Source organism: Leptosomus discolor, chromosome 5 (assembly GCF_034619465.1).
Source record: "Leptosomus discolor isolate bLepDis1 chromosome 5, bLepDis1.hap2, whole genome shotgun sequence".
Lineage (NCBI taxonomy): Eukaryota > Metazoa > Chordata > Aves > Leptosomiformes > Leptosomidae > Leptosomus > Leptosomus discolor.
This window is the reverse complement of record NC_141395.1, coordinates 28,107,861-28,121,486: the sequence shown is the minus strand read 5'-3', so window position 1 is coordinate 28,121,486 and position 13,626 is coordinate 28,107,861. Positions and strand designations below refer to the sequence as shown.

At 40.2% G+C, this 13,626-nt stretch overlaps 2 protein-coding genes across 3 annotated transcripts in view; one reads left to right on the top strand and one right to left on the bottom strand.

Moving 5' to 3' along the window:
* The first annotated feature begins 124 nt into the window (after positions 1 to 124).
* On the top strand, positions 125 to 6,566 carry LOC104353193 (alpha-aspartyl dipeptidase). The gene is made up of 8 exons (XM_009959708.2): positions 125 to 225; positions 308 to 396; positions 1,620 to 1,694; positions 2,232 to 2,311; positions 2,938 to 3,111; positions 4,540 to 4,599; positions 5,427 to 5,509; positions 6,054 to 6,566. Exons 1-8 carry the CDS (start codon positions 125 to 127, stop codon positions 6,130 to 6,132), a joined length of 741 nt encoding a protein of 246 aa, XP_009958010.2. The 3' UTR covers positions 6,133 to 6,566.
* Positions 6,555 to 13,626, bottom strand: part of NBEAL1 (neurobeachin like 1) — an 89,253-nt gene continuing 82,181 nt past the window's right edge. For both annotated transcript variants that reach the window (XM_086465298.1, XM_086465300.1), the window contains one exon: positions 6,555 to 12,998. In XM_086465298.1, the coding sequence (XP_086321424.1) occupies positions 12,897 to 12,998 (102 nt within the window). In that variant the 3' untranslated portion in view covers positions 6,555 to 12,896. The remainder of the gene's footprint in view (positions 12,999 to 13,626) is intronic.

The window sequence follows — 13,626 nt, the reverse complement described above, 5'->3', positions numbered from 1 at the left end:
CGGCCCCACCCTGCGGCCCGCCGGGGGGGCAGGAAGGGGCGGGCCGGGCCGGGCCGGGCCGGGCCAGGCCAGGGCGGGCGGGGCTGTGCGCACCGCCGGCGGGCAGGGCACGGCCCAGGGCGGCATGGGGGGCCCACGGCGCTTGCTGCTGGTCTCCAACTCCACCCTGCACGGAGGGGGTTACCTGGGCCACTGCCAGCAGCACATCAAGAGCTTCTTCGGGGAGTAAGCGCTGCGCAGGGGCTGCGGGAGCCTGCCCCGGGCCGTTCCCGCGGCTCCAAGCGCTCTCTCCCCTCTCTTCTCCCAGGAAGGTGAAGCGGGTGCTGTTCGTTCCCTACGCCCTGCACGACCGAGATGCCTACGCCCGGACCGCGAGGGAGAAGTTTGAAAGCTTGGGTAAGGCTGGCCCGCCCTGGGCGCCGAGCCCCTCTGGCAGCCCCCGCGGAAACGCCGCCGGTGCCGGCCTTGCTGGGCAGCGCCCGGGCGGGCACTCGCACACCGCTGCCGTAAGAGGGGCCGAGACAGTCAGCGCCTCTGGGCGAGCAGCTCCTCGCCAGTCTGCTTTACTGGGGTCCGAGCGGGGGCAGCGCCGCAGAGAGCGGAGGAGAGGGGTTTGGCTAGCTCTGCTGCACGCCGGCAAGGGACGGTCAGCACCGGCAGTGAGAGCGGCAGGAAGCTGTTCGCTAACTCCTGCCTAGAAGTGGATGTTTTAGAGGCCTCCAGAAGAAATGTTGTTGCAACACTTCTAACCACTTCAGAGAGGAAGTTTTTATTCCTGAAGTACTAAGTGGCATCTTTTCATCCTCCTTAATCACACAGGGGAACAGTTCTTCCCATACCTCTTAAACCTCTGCTTAAGCTGTGCAACTACTGGTGTTAAGTGAAGATCATTACTATAATGCACTTCAACCAGCCAGGTATTTCCAGGGTGAACAGCAACTGAGCTTTGTTTTGAGCAAAGACCTTTCCAGAGCAGCCACAGCAACAGCCCCATGTAATATCTATCACTGTTGAGAATAACTTTGGACCTGTTGCTGCAGTAATAATCAGTACTCACTTCTCTGGGCAGCACACTTTGCTCCTTGTTTTGCAGAAAGACTGCTGCTATCACCTGTCCATGTTCTTCTGACTCTCCTGTCATTTCCTGTACTCAGTGAACCCCAGCAAGGCAAATCTGTCAAAGCCAGACAGTTCAACCATTACCAAAAAAATACTCAGATCAGATATTTGTACTACTAATGCTAGACCAATGATGGCACATCCTGTTCAGAGTCACAGCCAAGCTGAAGACTGACAGCTTTTTCCCATCTTTTATTTTCTAATTAGCTGGAAATGCTCAGTAGGACTTCATGCCTCAGCCTGCACCTGCTAAGTGAAATGCTCTTAGACACTGAGCACATATATCCATAAAGCAAACATTTGCTTTGGTACAGCTGGATGCAGAAGCCCTGCACTAATGTAGGACATATACTCTGTTTTGTGTTGTAGAGTGCTCTGAAGTTTCCCTGGTTGTCTGGCGGGACATTTGTCTTGGGGTGGGGGGAGGGCAGAGTGTGATCGAACATACCACGTTCTTCCTCCAAAGTGAAGTGGCAAAGCTAAATACTTATTCATTTAAGGTTATAGGCTGGACAGCATTCATGAATCTTGTGATCCAGTGGAAGCTGTAAGGAAATCTGAAGCAATATTTATTGGTAAGTTTTACTTCTTGCTCCCTGATAAGGGTTTATACAGGGCACTGGATTAGTCTTGCTCAGATCCGGTGCTGTAGAGGCAACAATGAAAAAGTTGTGTCTAGCAATTATTAGAAACTACAGAAAACAGTACTTTAATTTGGAACAGTAAGACCCGAAATTTAGTGGTGGTGGGAAGCAGGAGAGATTTATTAATGGACCAGCAAGGTTCAAATTATTCATTTGAACAGTACTTCATGTTAACATGATCATCACAGCTGTATCATCACTTTATGAAGTCTAAGCAGCTTCAGGGCTACTGTGCTCAAACTGAACATAGTCCTAATACCATGCTCCTGGGTATTGGAACAGCCAGCATCCGTGTTACAAGAAGGACCCAGGGCATGAGCCTGTGGCCTGCTCAGTGACCATTCTTGTGAAGCTTCTGGTTTTACTGCTGCTCAAAGCAGGATACTACCCTGAATAGAGCATAGAAATCATGAGCCTGCCAAATTTGTAATTAAAACTGGTGGTGAAAACTGGACTCTCTTTCTGCAGGAGGTGGGAACACATTCCGTCTCCTGAAGGCTCTCTATGACAACAGTCTGATACAGGAGATCAGGAAAAGAGTTCTTGAGGTAAACACTACAGGACTCGGGCAGAGTCTGAATGGCAGGATCTCATGCATAAGCTTTTGTTTAGACAAATCCAAGTTGAGTCTACATCTTTGTTTCTAATATACTTCAAATATTGATCCATCTCATGCAACTTGGTGAACTGAAATCTGCCAAGTAAGGCTGTCATTAGTGACTGAAGTCTGAAAAGACTAAGGTCAGCAACCTGTATTTTTAGGGCAGTTTCCTAGATGTGGGACTGTAAGACCTTGGAATGTACAGTGCTGCATAGTACCTTGGAAGTAAGCCCCTCAAGATACCAATGAAGAGCAGCACAGGACTTAATCTTAATACCAAAGTCCAATACATGCACTGGCAACCTTAGAAGTTCTCTCTTGTGATGGGGTCACAGAGTTGTGAGTACAGGACATACAAGAGCTAGTTCGCTGACAACCATGACATAGACAAACTTGCCCACCTCAAAACCCGAATTCTTGTTCTTCTGCTTTTCATCTGTAAAGTTAGCAGTGAGATGAGCTAGAAGGACTACATCTGATCCGATTACCGAATCTCTAAGACTGATGGAAATTGCTATAAAATGCAGTTCCGAGTTGTGATACTGCATACTAATAATTGCTTTTGTCTTTCAGGATGGGATTCCTTACATGGGATCCAGCGCAGGAACTAATGTTGCCACCATCAGCATCAATACTACCAATGACATGCCAATTGTTTATCCACCTTCCCTGCAGGCCCTAGGTTTAGTTCCTTTTAATATTAACCCCCACTACCTGGACCCAGACGTTAAAAGTACTCACATGGGTGTAAGTAAAGCATGCCAAAGCTAACACAGTAACCAGCGTGCAGGTGTAACAACAGTGTGCATTCATGAGGCCTTACAGAGCTATAGAATGCCTAACAGCTGCTCCCTAGAGCAACTGGAAATGACAGCGAGGCAGTAATATTTTACTTTGAGTGGGAAGAGGAGTTGGCAACAGTATTACTGAGGTGGAACAAAGTGTTTTTCGCAAACAGAAGCTTTGCAGTATCTGAAATACTGAAATTGCTTCATACCTGGCATGGAATTGGGGGAGGGGGAGGGGAGAAGGAGGAAAAAAAAAAAATTTAAATGGTAAGATGTAATGCAGTGTGATTCTGGAAAGTCCTGCCATAGTCTGTCTTGCCTGCTGCTTGAGACAACTTACATTAAACATACATTAAGAGGTTTACATATCTAAAGGAACCATCGGAAGAGGGAGATCTTGAGATTGCAGGCAATCTTGTGTAAGAAAATACCTAGGCACTAGTGTCCTTGCAGAGAGCACACCCTGCAATCTCCAGTACTGAGCAAGCACATATACTAGTATAGGTGAAGGAAAACACTTTAACCGTCAAGCACATCTCTACTGTACTGAGGAGCTAATTTCTCAAGGAACAGTTTCTGCTGTGCATCTTTTAACAGCCCAATTACTTTCTTGCTTGTAATCAAAATTTCTTCATGGGTAGAGGAAGTATTAAGGCAATGAAGAGATGGAGGATCAGGGTGTGCTTCTAGAATTTAAATGAAGTTGTAGGTATTCATTTAGTCAGCTTGTCACTAGATAAGCAGGCAGTCTTTTCCCTATAAATAACTTTTGCTATTTCTCCAAGAGAAGACTAGAAGCTCTGTGGTGTACCAAGTCCCTGCTGTGTTCCTGTGTTTCCTTACCAACAAATCCTTCTGGTTTGATTTCTTTAACTACTGTTGCTCAGTTCAGCAGCAAACCCTCAGGAAACATGGCAGAGCTGTTCACAGAAGGAATTTCTTCAATGTAATACCTACTTGAGGACAAATAAGCAGATATTTAATCAGTAGAAATCCATGGTTCACTGCCCTTTTTCATGAAAGTGGCATCTCGGGCATTTGCTTCCACCTCCTGCCTCAGTGCTCTTGTTCTGAGGGTGAGCACATACAGATAGCATTTAAAAACAAAACAAAACCAAACCAAGAGCTGGATGAATTGCTGGAAGTGAGTTTTAAGGCTTTTCAGGGTTGGGATTGTGTGAGTTTTGTTTGATCAACCTGCAGCAATTGCTGCTAGAGATGGAGGGTAAAATATGTATCTATTAAAGTCAATCCTGCTACTCTATTCTGCTTGAGGGGAAGTGCCTGCTTTGTTTAGCGTTATGAAATTGCTCAGTGTTATGGTATTTGGATAGCTCTAAGTCCTACCTTACTGCCTGGGCAGCTAAATCTACACTCATTATTGCAGGAGACAAGAGAGGAAAGAATTCGCCAGTATCATGAAGAACCAAACACCCCTCCAGTTCTGGTGAGTAGTATTCCCAGTCAGGAAGCTTACAGCTGGAGCATGGTAAACATTTAAAATGCATTCGTGCTAGCTTTCTGTGTGGGTTTCCGTGCCTGACAAGCCTTACAGAACTGTGGCATGGAAGGCTAGTTATAGTCTTGTTAAGAGCTTCAACCTTGGATTTTGCTCACTTGCAGAAAATGGGTTAGAACAAATGAAATGCATTCTGCCCATTAGATGCTTGGAGTCCTGTTGCCAAACACTGTATTTTAGGCAGCTCTGATCTTTCCAGTCACTGGCCACAGTCATATGTTGTATGGTGGGAGGTGGTGTGCATGCAGAAGGTAAGATGCCTCCCTTTAATATTTTTGCACATATTCTTAACTTTGCATTTTGTTTTAATGTCCGTAGGTTTCTGAATTTGCTCATTCAGTAGTATGTTCGTAATTACAGTATGTCTGTCTTGGGAAGTGGGACCTCTGGGTTTCCTGTCCCTGTACTTGAGGTTGGAGTATAAATTTTGTGCTCTAACAGACCCAGCTGGCTGTTGCTTGGCCCAAACTGGATCTAGGAATGGTGGTAGCAGAAGCAATTGTGGAAAAAACACACTTTCCTTTTCTCCTTAATGGTTTCTCCTTTAAAAGTGAAAAATAAAATTAACAAGAAAACCAGCTTCTAAAACAAGGTAACTCACCTAATTTTGTCTTGGCATCTTTGTTAGAAATAGGTGAGAGAGAAAGTCTTGTCTGTAGTCATGGAAAGCTGCACTAAGACTGGCCTGCTTGTGACAAGCATTCTAGCCTTTCAAATAGCTTGAAAATAATGTTAAATGTTTCCAACTACATTAGGGCTTGCGGGAAGGTGCGATGCTGCTAGTGGAAGGAGACAAAGCCACCTTGCAAGGAGTGACAGGAGCACGTCTGTTTTTGAGGTAAATGCTTCATTTGAACTGATATCCTCCTTCAGACAGAAATGAAGAGAGACTCTATTAGACTCTGGGCACATGCTGCCTGTCCCCCACATCAGAAGTTACTTAATCCCTTGCTTCCATTTCTCTTTGGGGAAAACATGAGTATTGCTTTATGCTCCAGAGGAGGAAGCAGTAGGACAGCACTGTAAAGGATGTCTGTCTTACCCAGTAAGTGCTATGGCATTATATCCATTGATGCTTATGTTTCTGAACTATAGTTACTGTTCACAGGAGGAGCCCCAAGTAGTCAGCTCTATTACTGAAGGCCGGAGGAATGCCAGTTTGGCCCTCATGCATTGAACTCTAGAGCAAGGGAACTCCTGTCTTTAGTCATATGAACATTACTAAGAAATGTAATATGTATGTTCCCTGATACAGGCAAGGAAGGGAGTCAAAACTCTGCTTGTTATGAGTAAGGATGCCTTGTTCTATCCCTAGTAACAGATGGAAGCACAGTAGTCCTAGCGCCTGTTAAAGCTCACAGCATCGTTTGTCTTGTTTACAGGGGTAAGAAACCAACTGAACATGAGCCTGGAACAGATTTCAGTTTTCTCCTGATTGACAGTAATCTCCAGAATCTGTAGCCTTGCATATTCTTCAGCAAAAATCACTATATGGGAAGAGAATGAGGAGGAAGGAAAGAGATGCTTCTAGTCTCAGGGTGGGTGAGAAGAGGAGAACCTTAGCTTTGTAACGGAAGATAAATACGCATTAGCAGGTTCTTTTCCCCCACCCTAATTCATGTGTCAAACATCTCTCCTTCCCAGGAAAAAGGCAATTTTTTATTGTAATACTTGAGTAAGCATAGCTATTCTTAGTCTGAAAGGGTCTGTACATTCATGTATCCACTTTGATCCCTTCCCCACCAAAAAAAAAGTTACTTTAACACAATTAAGAGAGGACACCGAGTCAGCTGTTCCTGCTGCCTACCTTTACCTGCTAAATGAAAGTTTAGTGTACTCCCACACTATTAGTTTCATTTCTGTGTTATTAATAAAGGGAGAAGTTATGCATTCAATTACTTTTATTTGCTTCAGACTCATGTTAAATATATACAATGCTCATTATGTACAAAAGTGTGCATGTTAAAAATTGTCAGGTTACAAACTTGCAAATCCTAGAAAAGTGCAAAATTTTAAAACATCTTCCACCATGCTGTACAGAAAAAAATTCCATCATTAGCCAATATACACACTCTTAAAACAAACTGATCAAACCAAAATAAGACATACAGTATACTCTTAAAGCACCCAAAAGGGAAAAAGATATTGCACAGAAGACTGACAGCAAGTTCATTAGAGTGCCTGAAGGCTTATTTTTGAAAGTAGGTATTTCCAACACTCCTCAGATCCAACATTTAACTTCTAAAAAAAGGCATTTTTGGCATTTAAAAATCCATTTGTAATCACATAATTGCACAATCTGTAAGAATTATCAGAAGATATGGTTAACTGTCACTGTAAGGCCTTTGCTTCCACTCCCTCATTAGCTTTAGTAAAAATTCATCACGCAAACTGAGTAGCATCACAGCTTCCATTAAAACTCTGACCAAAGGGAGGTAAGTCTTACAAACAGTGTTTCTCTAATCTTATATTAAGCTGCTCCTGCATAGTGAAGGGTTGAATCAGAACACATAAGTTTTCCTTGAATGTTTTTTCCCCTCGTGTCTTTAAGCAACCGCTCACAGCTACTCACTAAAGCAGTACTGTCAGGTGCAAGACTAAGATTATTTTCAAAAGTTACCTCAAGGCAAAAAATATGGCTCCCTCAAGAGGAAAATACTGACTAGACAGGAAGCTAAATAAACAAGTGGCCCCTAAGTTCAGTTATAACTATGATATATACGGCTGGATGTTTTATAGGTCAATCTCAAAACACCTTAGCAGCTTTAAACCATAATCTATACTGACAATCATGCTTCTGGGACAGAAGAAGTGTTACGAAATTGTGTCTGTGCTGAGTATAATCACAGACCTAAGCTCTGGAAATACTTGCCAAATTTCCGAAGTCCAGTAGACAAAAATAGAAAGAACACACAACTGGAGGAACTCTCTCCTGAAGAAAAGAAATTTTATCTGGGACATTTGGGTAAATGGTAACTAAAAGAAAAACACACCAGTTTTCTTCCACAGATGCACAGCAAAAAGGTGAATTAAAACCTACCAAAGGGTACCTTTGATTAAGCAGTACAAGAAGTTCCTCACATATGGGGTGTTCAAGACTGCAGTAAGATGAGTAACACTTAACTCAAACTGTGCAGAGCATGCTATGCTGCCACTCAGAGGCATTTCTGCATTCAGGCATCTGATTATTATAATATGACTATAATAGCAAAGAAGGGGACACCAGTATTTTCCTCCTTTTTTTTTTTTTTCAGCTGCAGTTCAGAAAACCCTTGTATGTGCTAACAAGGGCAATTAGGAATAATGAGGAGGATTTGGCTCCTTGGGATGGAAGGAAAGACATCTTCCAAACACTTCAGTCGAGTCTAACATTGGTATACCATGAACCCACATGTGTACAACTGCACATAAACTATTACTTTCCTCAAAAGGAGACTACTAACAAATGTCATGTTTACAGCTGAAACCGACATAGCTTTTAAACCAAAAAGCATGGAAAGCCCATTCTAGAAAGCAAGGAAGCACACACTTCAATTTCCACCCAGCTAAATATAACCCATGTAGTGCTTTCATCTAACAGTATTTATTAGATCAGACCTTAGGTTCACATTAGGATATGCATTTGTATGTGCTTTTTTTTTTTTTAGTCTTTGAAAGGGAAAAAAAAATATTGCAGAAGGAGGCTGACACCTCCTCTACTCCCCCTCCCTAGCTCTAAAGCTCCCTACCATACCATAATCTGTACAGAGATACACATTTTGAACTAACTACACATACACTGTAAAAGCTTTGTGAAGCATTTGGTTGCTGTGCACATATTTTCTAATGATTTTGTTAACTGAGATTGGGAAAGACTTGCAGAGGAAACAGGGAGCAGGGAGACATGGTCTAGGAAGTGAGGTATACAGCTCCCACTGACTAAGGCAAGAGTTAAAAGACCTACCCTAATTATTGTGCATTAAAAATAAAAATAAATTTATCATTCCTGCGGGACTATCTTAAAGCAGACTTATGTATAACTGTTACTAGTCCCACACAGGATTTTTACAGTGCAGAAAATCAGTTCTTTGCACTTCATTTAAAGGACACAAAAATACAACTTTAAAGAGGATCCTTATAAAACAGCCAATTGACTACACTATTTAAAGCCTGTAAAGACTTTGATAAACCTGTTTTCCAACAATATTTATGATCTAAGGTATAGCAAGGGAAAAAAGCTTGTTTATATCAATGTTGCAGATCAGCAAGACAATTGTAATGTGTGTAGGTGGGTGTTACTGGTTGGGTTTTTTTCTTTTTAAATCAAACAGGCTTCCTTAAACCTAATTTCCACAATGTATATTAACCATCAGAAGCGCAGTTAGTTTAAGATTGGGATTATTGTTTTGTCCTGGTGTTGGTAGGGTACATGGATGATAGAAGATGTGGTTTCTAGATACCCCATGAATAATTATTAGATAACAAGTATATTGACAAAGAATAATTCACGTAAGTCAGATGCTAACTTGAACAGCAAACATTTCACTTTCTGAATGCTCATACAGATACAGTACAAAAACTGCACAGACTGGATGAGATTCTTTACTACAGATAAAGACAACTAAAAATACTATCAGGAATTATAAGTAAATTGTTAAAGAGAAATTTAACAAACATTTTACTTGAAATAAAGGACATATGTCTTCTAGATATCTTCCTTTGGTATGCAAGTTCAAAACTGCTATGGAGAAGTTACTCAGTACTGCTAACTACTTGATCTCATTTATATACAGGTACGAAAAGAGTCAGTTTTTAGTTTCTTTTAGAGACGTATATATATATATTTACGCTCCTACTTACTCACTCAGCTTCAAAAGTAAGCATACCTTAAACTTTGATAAATATCATTAGGGTCGTTCTAACAATTAAAAGTAAGAAGATACCACCAAGATCTTGACAAATGTAGTGTTATGAAACAACTCACTTAAGAATTGTTTATTCTGAATTCCTACTCAGAATTCTCACATCTTACGGCTTTACTTTTTACACTTAAATAAATCTCAGTTCAAAAAACAAAGGAGATTCTTATTTCACCAATACTACATGAAAACCAAAATGTGATCCTAAGTTTTATTGACTTGAGGAAATCAAAGAATTACCAAAGTCAGCTCACTAATTCACAGTGCACTGCATAACAGACTGCAATTCAACCAACCTAAACAGCTAATCAGAAAAATTATTTTCTACTTTTAAAGACTTATTCGTGTAAGTTAAAACCAAAATAAACAATACACCAGCTAATGCTCGCACTTAGGATCTATATCTTTCATTTAAAGCTGGTTTAGATGAAGGCGAAGTGCAGACCTTCAAACCCATGGGGGTCTTTCCAGAGGGCCTCTAGCAAGAACGCTAAGCGTGTGCCAGTGTATACCTCCCATCCTCAAGGGCCAGATAAAAGATCAAAAGGCAACCGATGTTCCATTCTGTATAAAGCATGAAGCGGCTCAGAGCTGACCTGTTCCCCTCCTCATTCTGCTGCTGCTGCTTTGTGCTGAGCACAAACTAGCCTCGAGTTTGAAAGCCTGAGAACTGTCCACATTTAAACCCCTCCTACATATTTGTGAAGAACACCTAATGCTTGTGACGCACTGAAACGATGGTATTCAAATGTCAAAGCTCTTCACCATAAGCTCTTTTATCCCGTTATTGCAACTACATTGTATTTTACTTAAATTGACACAGTGTATCCAGTATTCTTTACCATTAAACTACTCAAATCATTAATTCAACTGTTGTATAAACAAACCTAACCCACAGTAGGATGTTTTCAAACCCTTATGCGAGAACCTCTCTCTGCAAGTGACAAAAGGAAAACTATGCTCTCACCAAACACCTCAAAAGACCTCTCTCCTCAATTTTACCACTTGATTCTGCTAGCCCAAAACATGACAATTTCCTGCCCCCTTCCATACTTATAAAAACCATCAACTTGATGCCCCAAAGAAGTTTTTTTCCACTTCCCGTAACATAGAAAAATCTCACATTCTGAGCTGAAATTCTTCTAAACTATTCTCAAAGAGCTCCCCTGAAATCCCTTCATGAAATCATAATGGACAAACATACTTCACATTCTCATATACACACTTAATACTTCCAGAGTATCCTTAGTATTCTTACTGGATAGGTAATTGATTAAAAATAGTATTTTTCACTTCTCTATAGCTTATTTGAAAATATGGGATGTGGCTTTTTTACATACGTGGAGTCTGAAACAAAACCACACCACTTTACTTTTGGAAATTCAATGCTTTCTTGGCAAGTAACTCAGAAATAATTCATATTTTCTCCTAACTTTCCAGACGATCCAGTCTGTCACAGTGATCAGTTAGAATATTGCAACTATGCATAGACCCACTTGTTCACTAGTCTGATTTATTATTTCATTTACAAAAGTTAAGAAAAAGCAATGCAACTTTCTTCACACAGCACACTAATCAGTCATTAAGAGGGTTTTTTTTTTCCAGTAAAGAAATTGAGGAGGAGAAAATAGTATTAAAGAGACTAACAGAACTTGTAAAGACTAACCTTTTGCAGGGTAAGGAGGTATTACCATTTCTACAAAGTTAATAAATACTGTGCTAAAAGTTATGAAATGAGATTATACATTATGGAGTTCCTCAGGTAGTTCAACAGCTCCCCAGCCACAGGAAATACCTGATAACATTTACAGGAGATACAACACACATTCATTTCCATAAATAAATAAAAATAACAAGAAAAGTGATGGTAGAAGGAAGAAAGGGGTAGCCAAAAGGGAACATATTAGCTAACAATCACTTATAGCTCTGCCTTACTCCCCTTACGCCATGGTATTTTCACCTTTTAATAGACATACATACATGTATATACATATATACATACAAACATACACACATACATACACATGCACACATACCTCTGTACGCTGATCCAAAAATTCATTTTTCCCTCAGCACCAGGCTTTTCTAACAGTATGGGGTTTATAATTTAAATCATTAACATTATAAAAGTGTCAGAACAATAGAAAAAAACACACACCCTTCTATTATCACGTATCACTAAACCAAAAGAAAAATTCAGTAATGGCTTCTCCAAAATACAGCATACAATCCATAACTATTTTGTTAGATACAGCGCACATAAGGATCTGATATTTTCTTTTCCCAGGTCTTAAACACATCTTGGAAATGGATACATTATTTCTTTCCCTGCTTGTTTTCACAGGGAAAAAAAAAAGATATAGGTAACAACTGCTTTGGTGAACACCAAGCCGAGAAACAAACATGTTCTATTTAATTAATTGTGCTGCAATGTTGTTTAAATAGTGTTGCAGTGGAATTTATCTTTTAGGAGTTGCCTTACTAATGAAGCAGATTGATCTTTGACCAATATAGATACTGATTCTTCCTCTGTATTTTTTCAAGATTATTACATATATTATGGGATTTCTTGGTGTGTGTCTTATTCTACTTAACAATATAAATAATTTTCAGCAGCAAGTATTTCCTACCTCCTTCAGCTCCTTCACCACCTTCAACTCCTTTGAAGTTATTCATTTTTGTACTTTAAACAATTTCTGATAATCAAGTAGTGCAACACAGATGTTCCTTGCAGAACAGCCTAAAACTAGAACTACACAAAAGACAGCAATAGCCATATACAGGAACAAATCACAATAAATTGTTCATTGGGCTAAAAAAAAAAATTGAAAACGTCCTAACTTCTGGCTATCCCAATTTTTAATCTGACCACTGCAACTGCCAGAATTTTAATTTACTGTTGGGGAATTACAATGCTGTCAAAGCAAAGCCAAGTATCATCTTTGTGATCAAGGAGCATCTGGCCCTATTCAGCTTTAAATCAAATGCTATTTATCTTAAATTCAATTAGCAAGCTTGGGTTTGGAGGTTTCAGGTTTGTTGTTTGGTTGGGGTTTTTTGTTTTGTTTTGTTTTTCTTTCCTTTTCTTCTGAAACACAGTTTTAGCAGCCATTTAGAGGGATTCTGCTGTGACCAAGTTAACACAGTTAAGGGAAAATATGCAAGAAGCTAACTTGCATGAGTACATATGCTTATTACTGTACCTCTACCATAGGTTCATCTTCAACAGACTTAAGAATCAAGCCCCTGAAAGTTAAGATATACAGTTAAAGTGACCAAAAGATTTAACATGTTTCTGGAATCCGTGAGTGAAGGTAGAAGCAGCAATCACTTGGAATCTTGAGTGTTATATTCAGTCTCTCCTGATGAAATCTGGCTGAGCCGTTTGCTTGATCCCCATAGCTTTCGGGAAAGCTGACCTGAGCGCATCTGTTTAAAAGTAATTCAGAGAAACAAAAGGAGGGGGAAGGGATAAGGTGGATAAATTAAAAAGGAATTCAGACACGGATTCTGGTGAAATGCAGACACTACAATGTACTGCATAAACAAAATTACACCAACAAAAATTATTTGAAAACAAACCAAAAGTTACACTTGGGGATGATTCTTAGGACTGACAAAAAACAACAGACAAAACACTAATCACACTCTTCTCTGATTTTGAACAGTTAAAGGGATATTGCCAAGTAATGCATACTTAACCTACTTCAAACAGCTTAGAAACAGTGTTTAGATTGCTATTTTGATAGGAAGAAAAAAAAAAAAAAAAAAAAGAGGTGGGTGTCAAGCAAAATCGAACCAAATTAGAAGAAAGGATATTTTATTTTAGAGAGTTGAAGCAGAAATTGCTAGAAGTGAAAAGGAAAAGATAACCAAAATACAAGGCAGTGATGGCAGAATGAAGGAAAGAGAGAAAGGTTATCTCCTGGTGTCAAACTTATACAGTCTTCCAAAGATCCTGGGTGAAAAGCTCAACGTAAAATTTAAACCAGAAATAATTCATACTGAATACTCCATAAGTAAAGACAGATAACAAGCAACCAGAGGCCATATTAAA

What these genes read in the sequence shown, in the direction of transcription:
- LOC104353193 (XM_009959708.2), top strand. Translation starts at nt 125, where the DNA reads ATGGGGGGCCCACGGCGCTTGCTGCTGGTCTCCAACTCCACCCTGCAC. An exon ending in TCAGGAAAAGAGTTCTTGAG is followed by an intron (nt 2,312 to 2,937) that starts GTAAACACTACA and finishes TTTGTCTTTCAG; the next exon opens with GATGGGATTCCTTACATGGG. An exon ending in CAAACACCCCTCCAGTTCTG is followed by an intron (nt 4,600 to 5,426) that starts GTGAGTAGTATT and finishes CAACTACATTAG; the next exon opens with GGCTTGCGGGAAGGTGCGAT.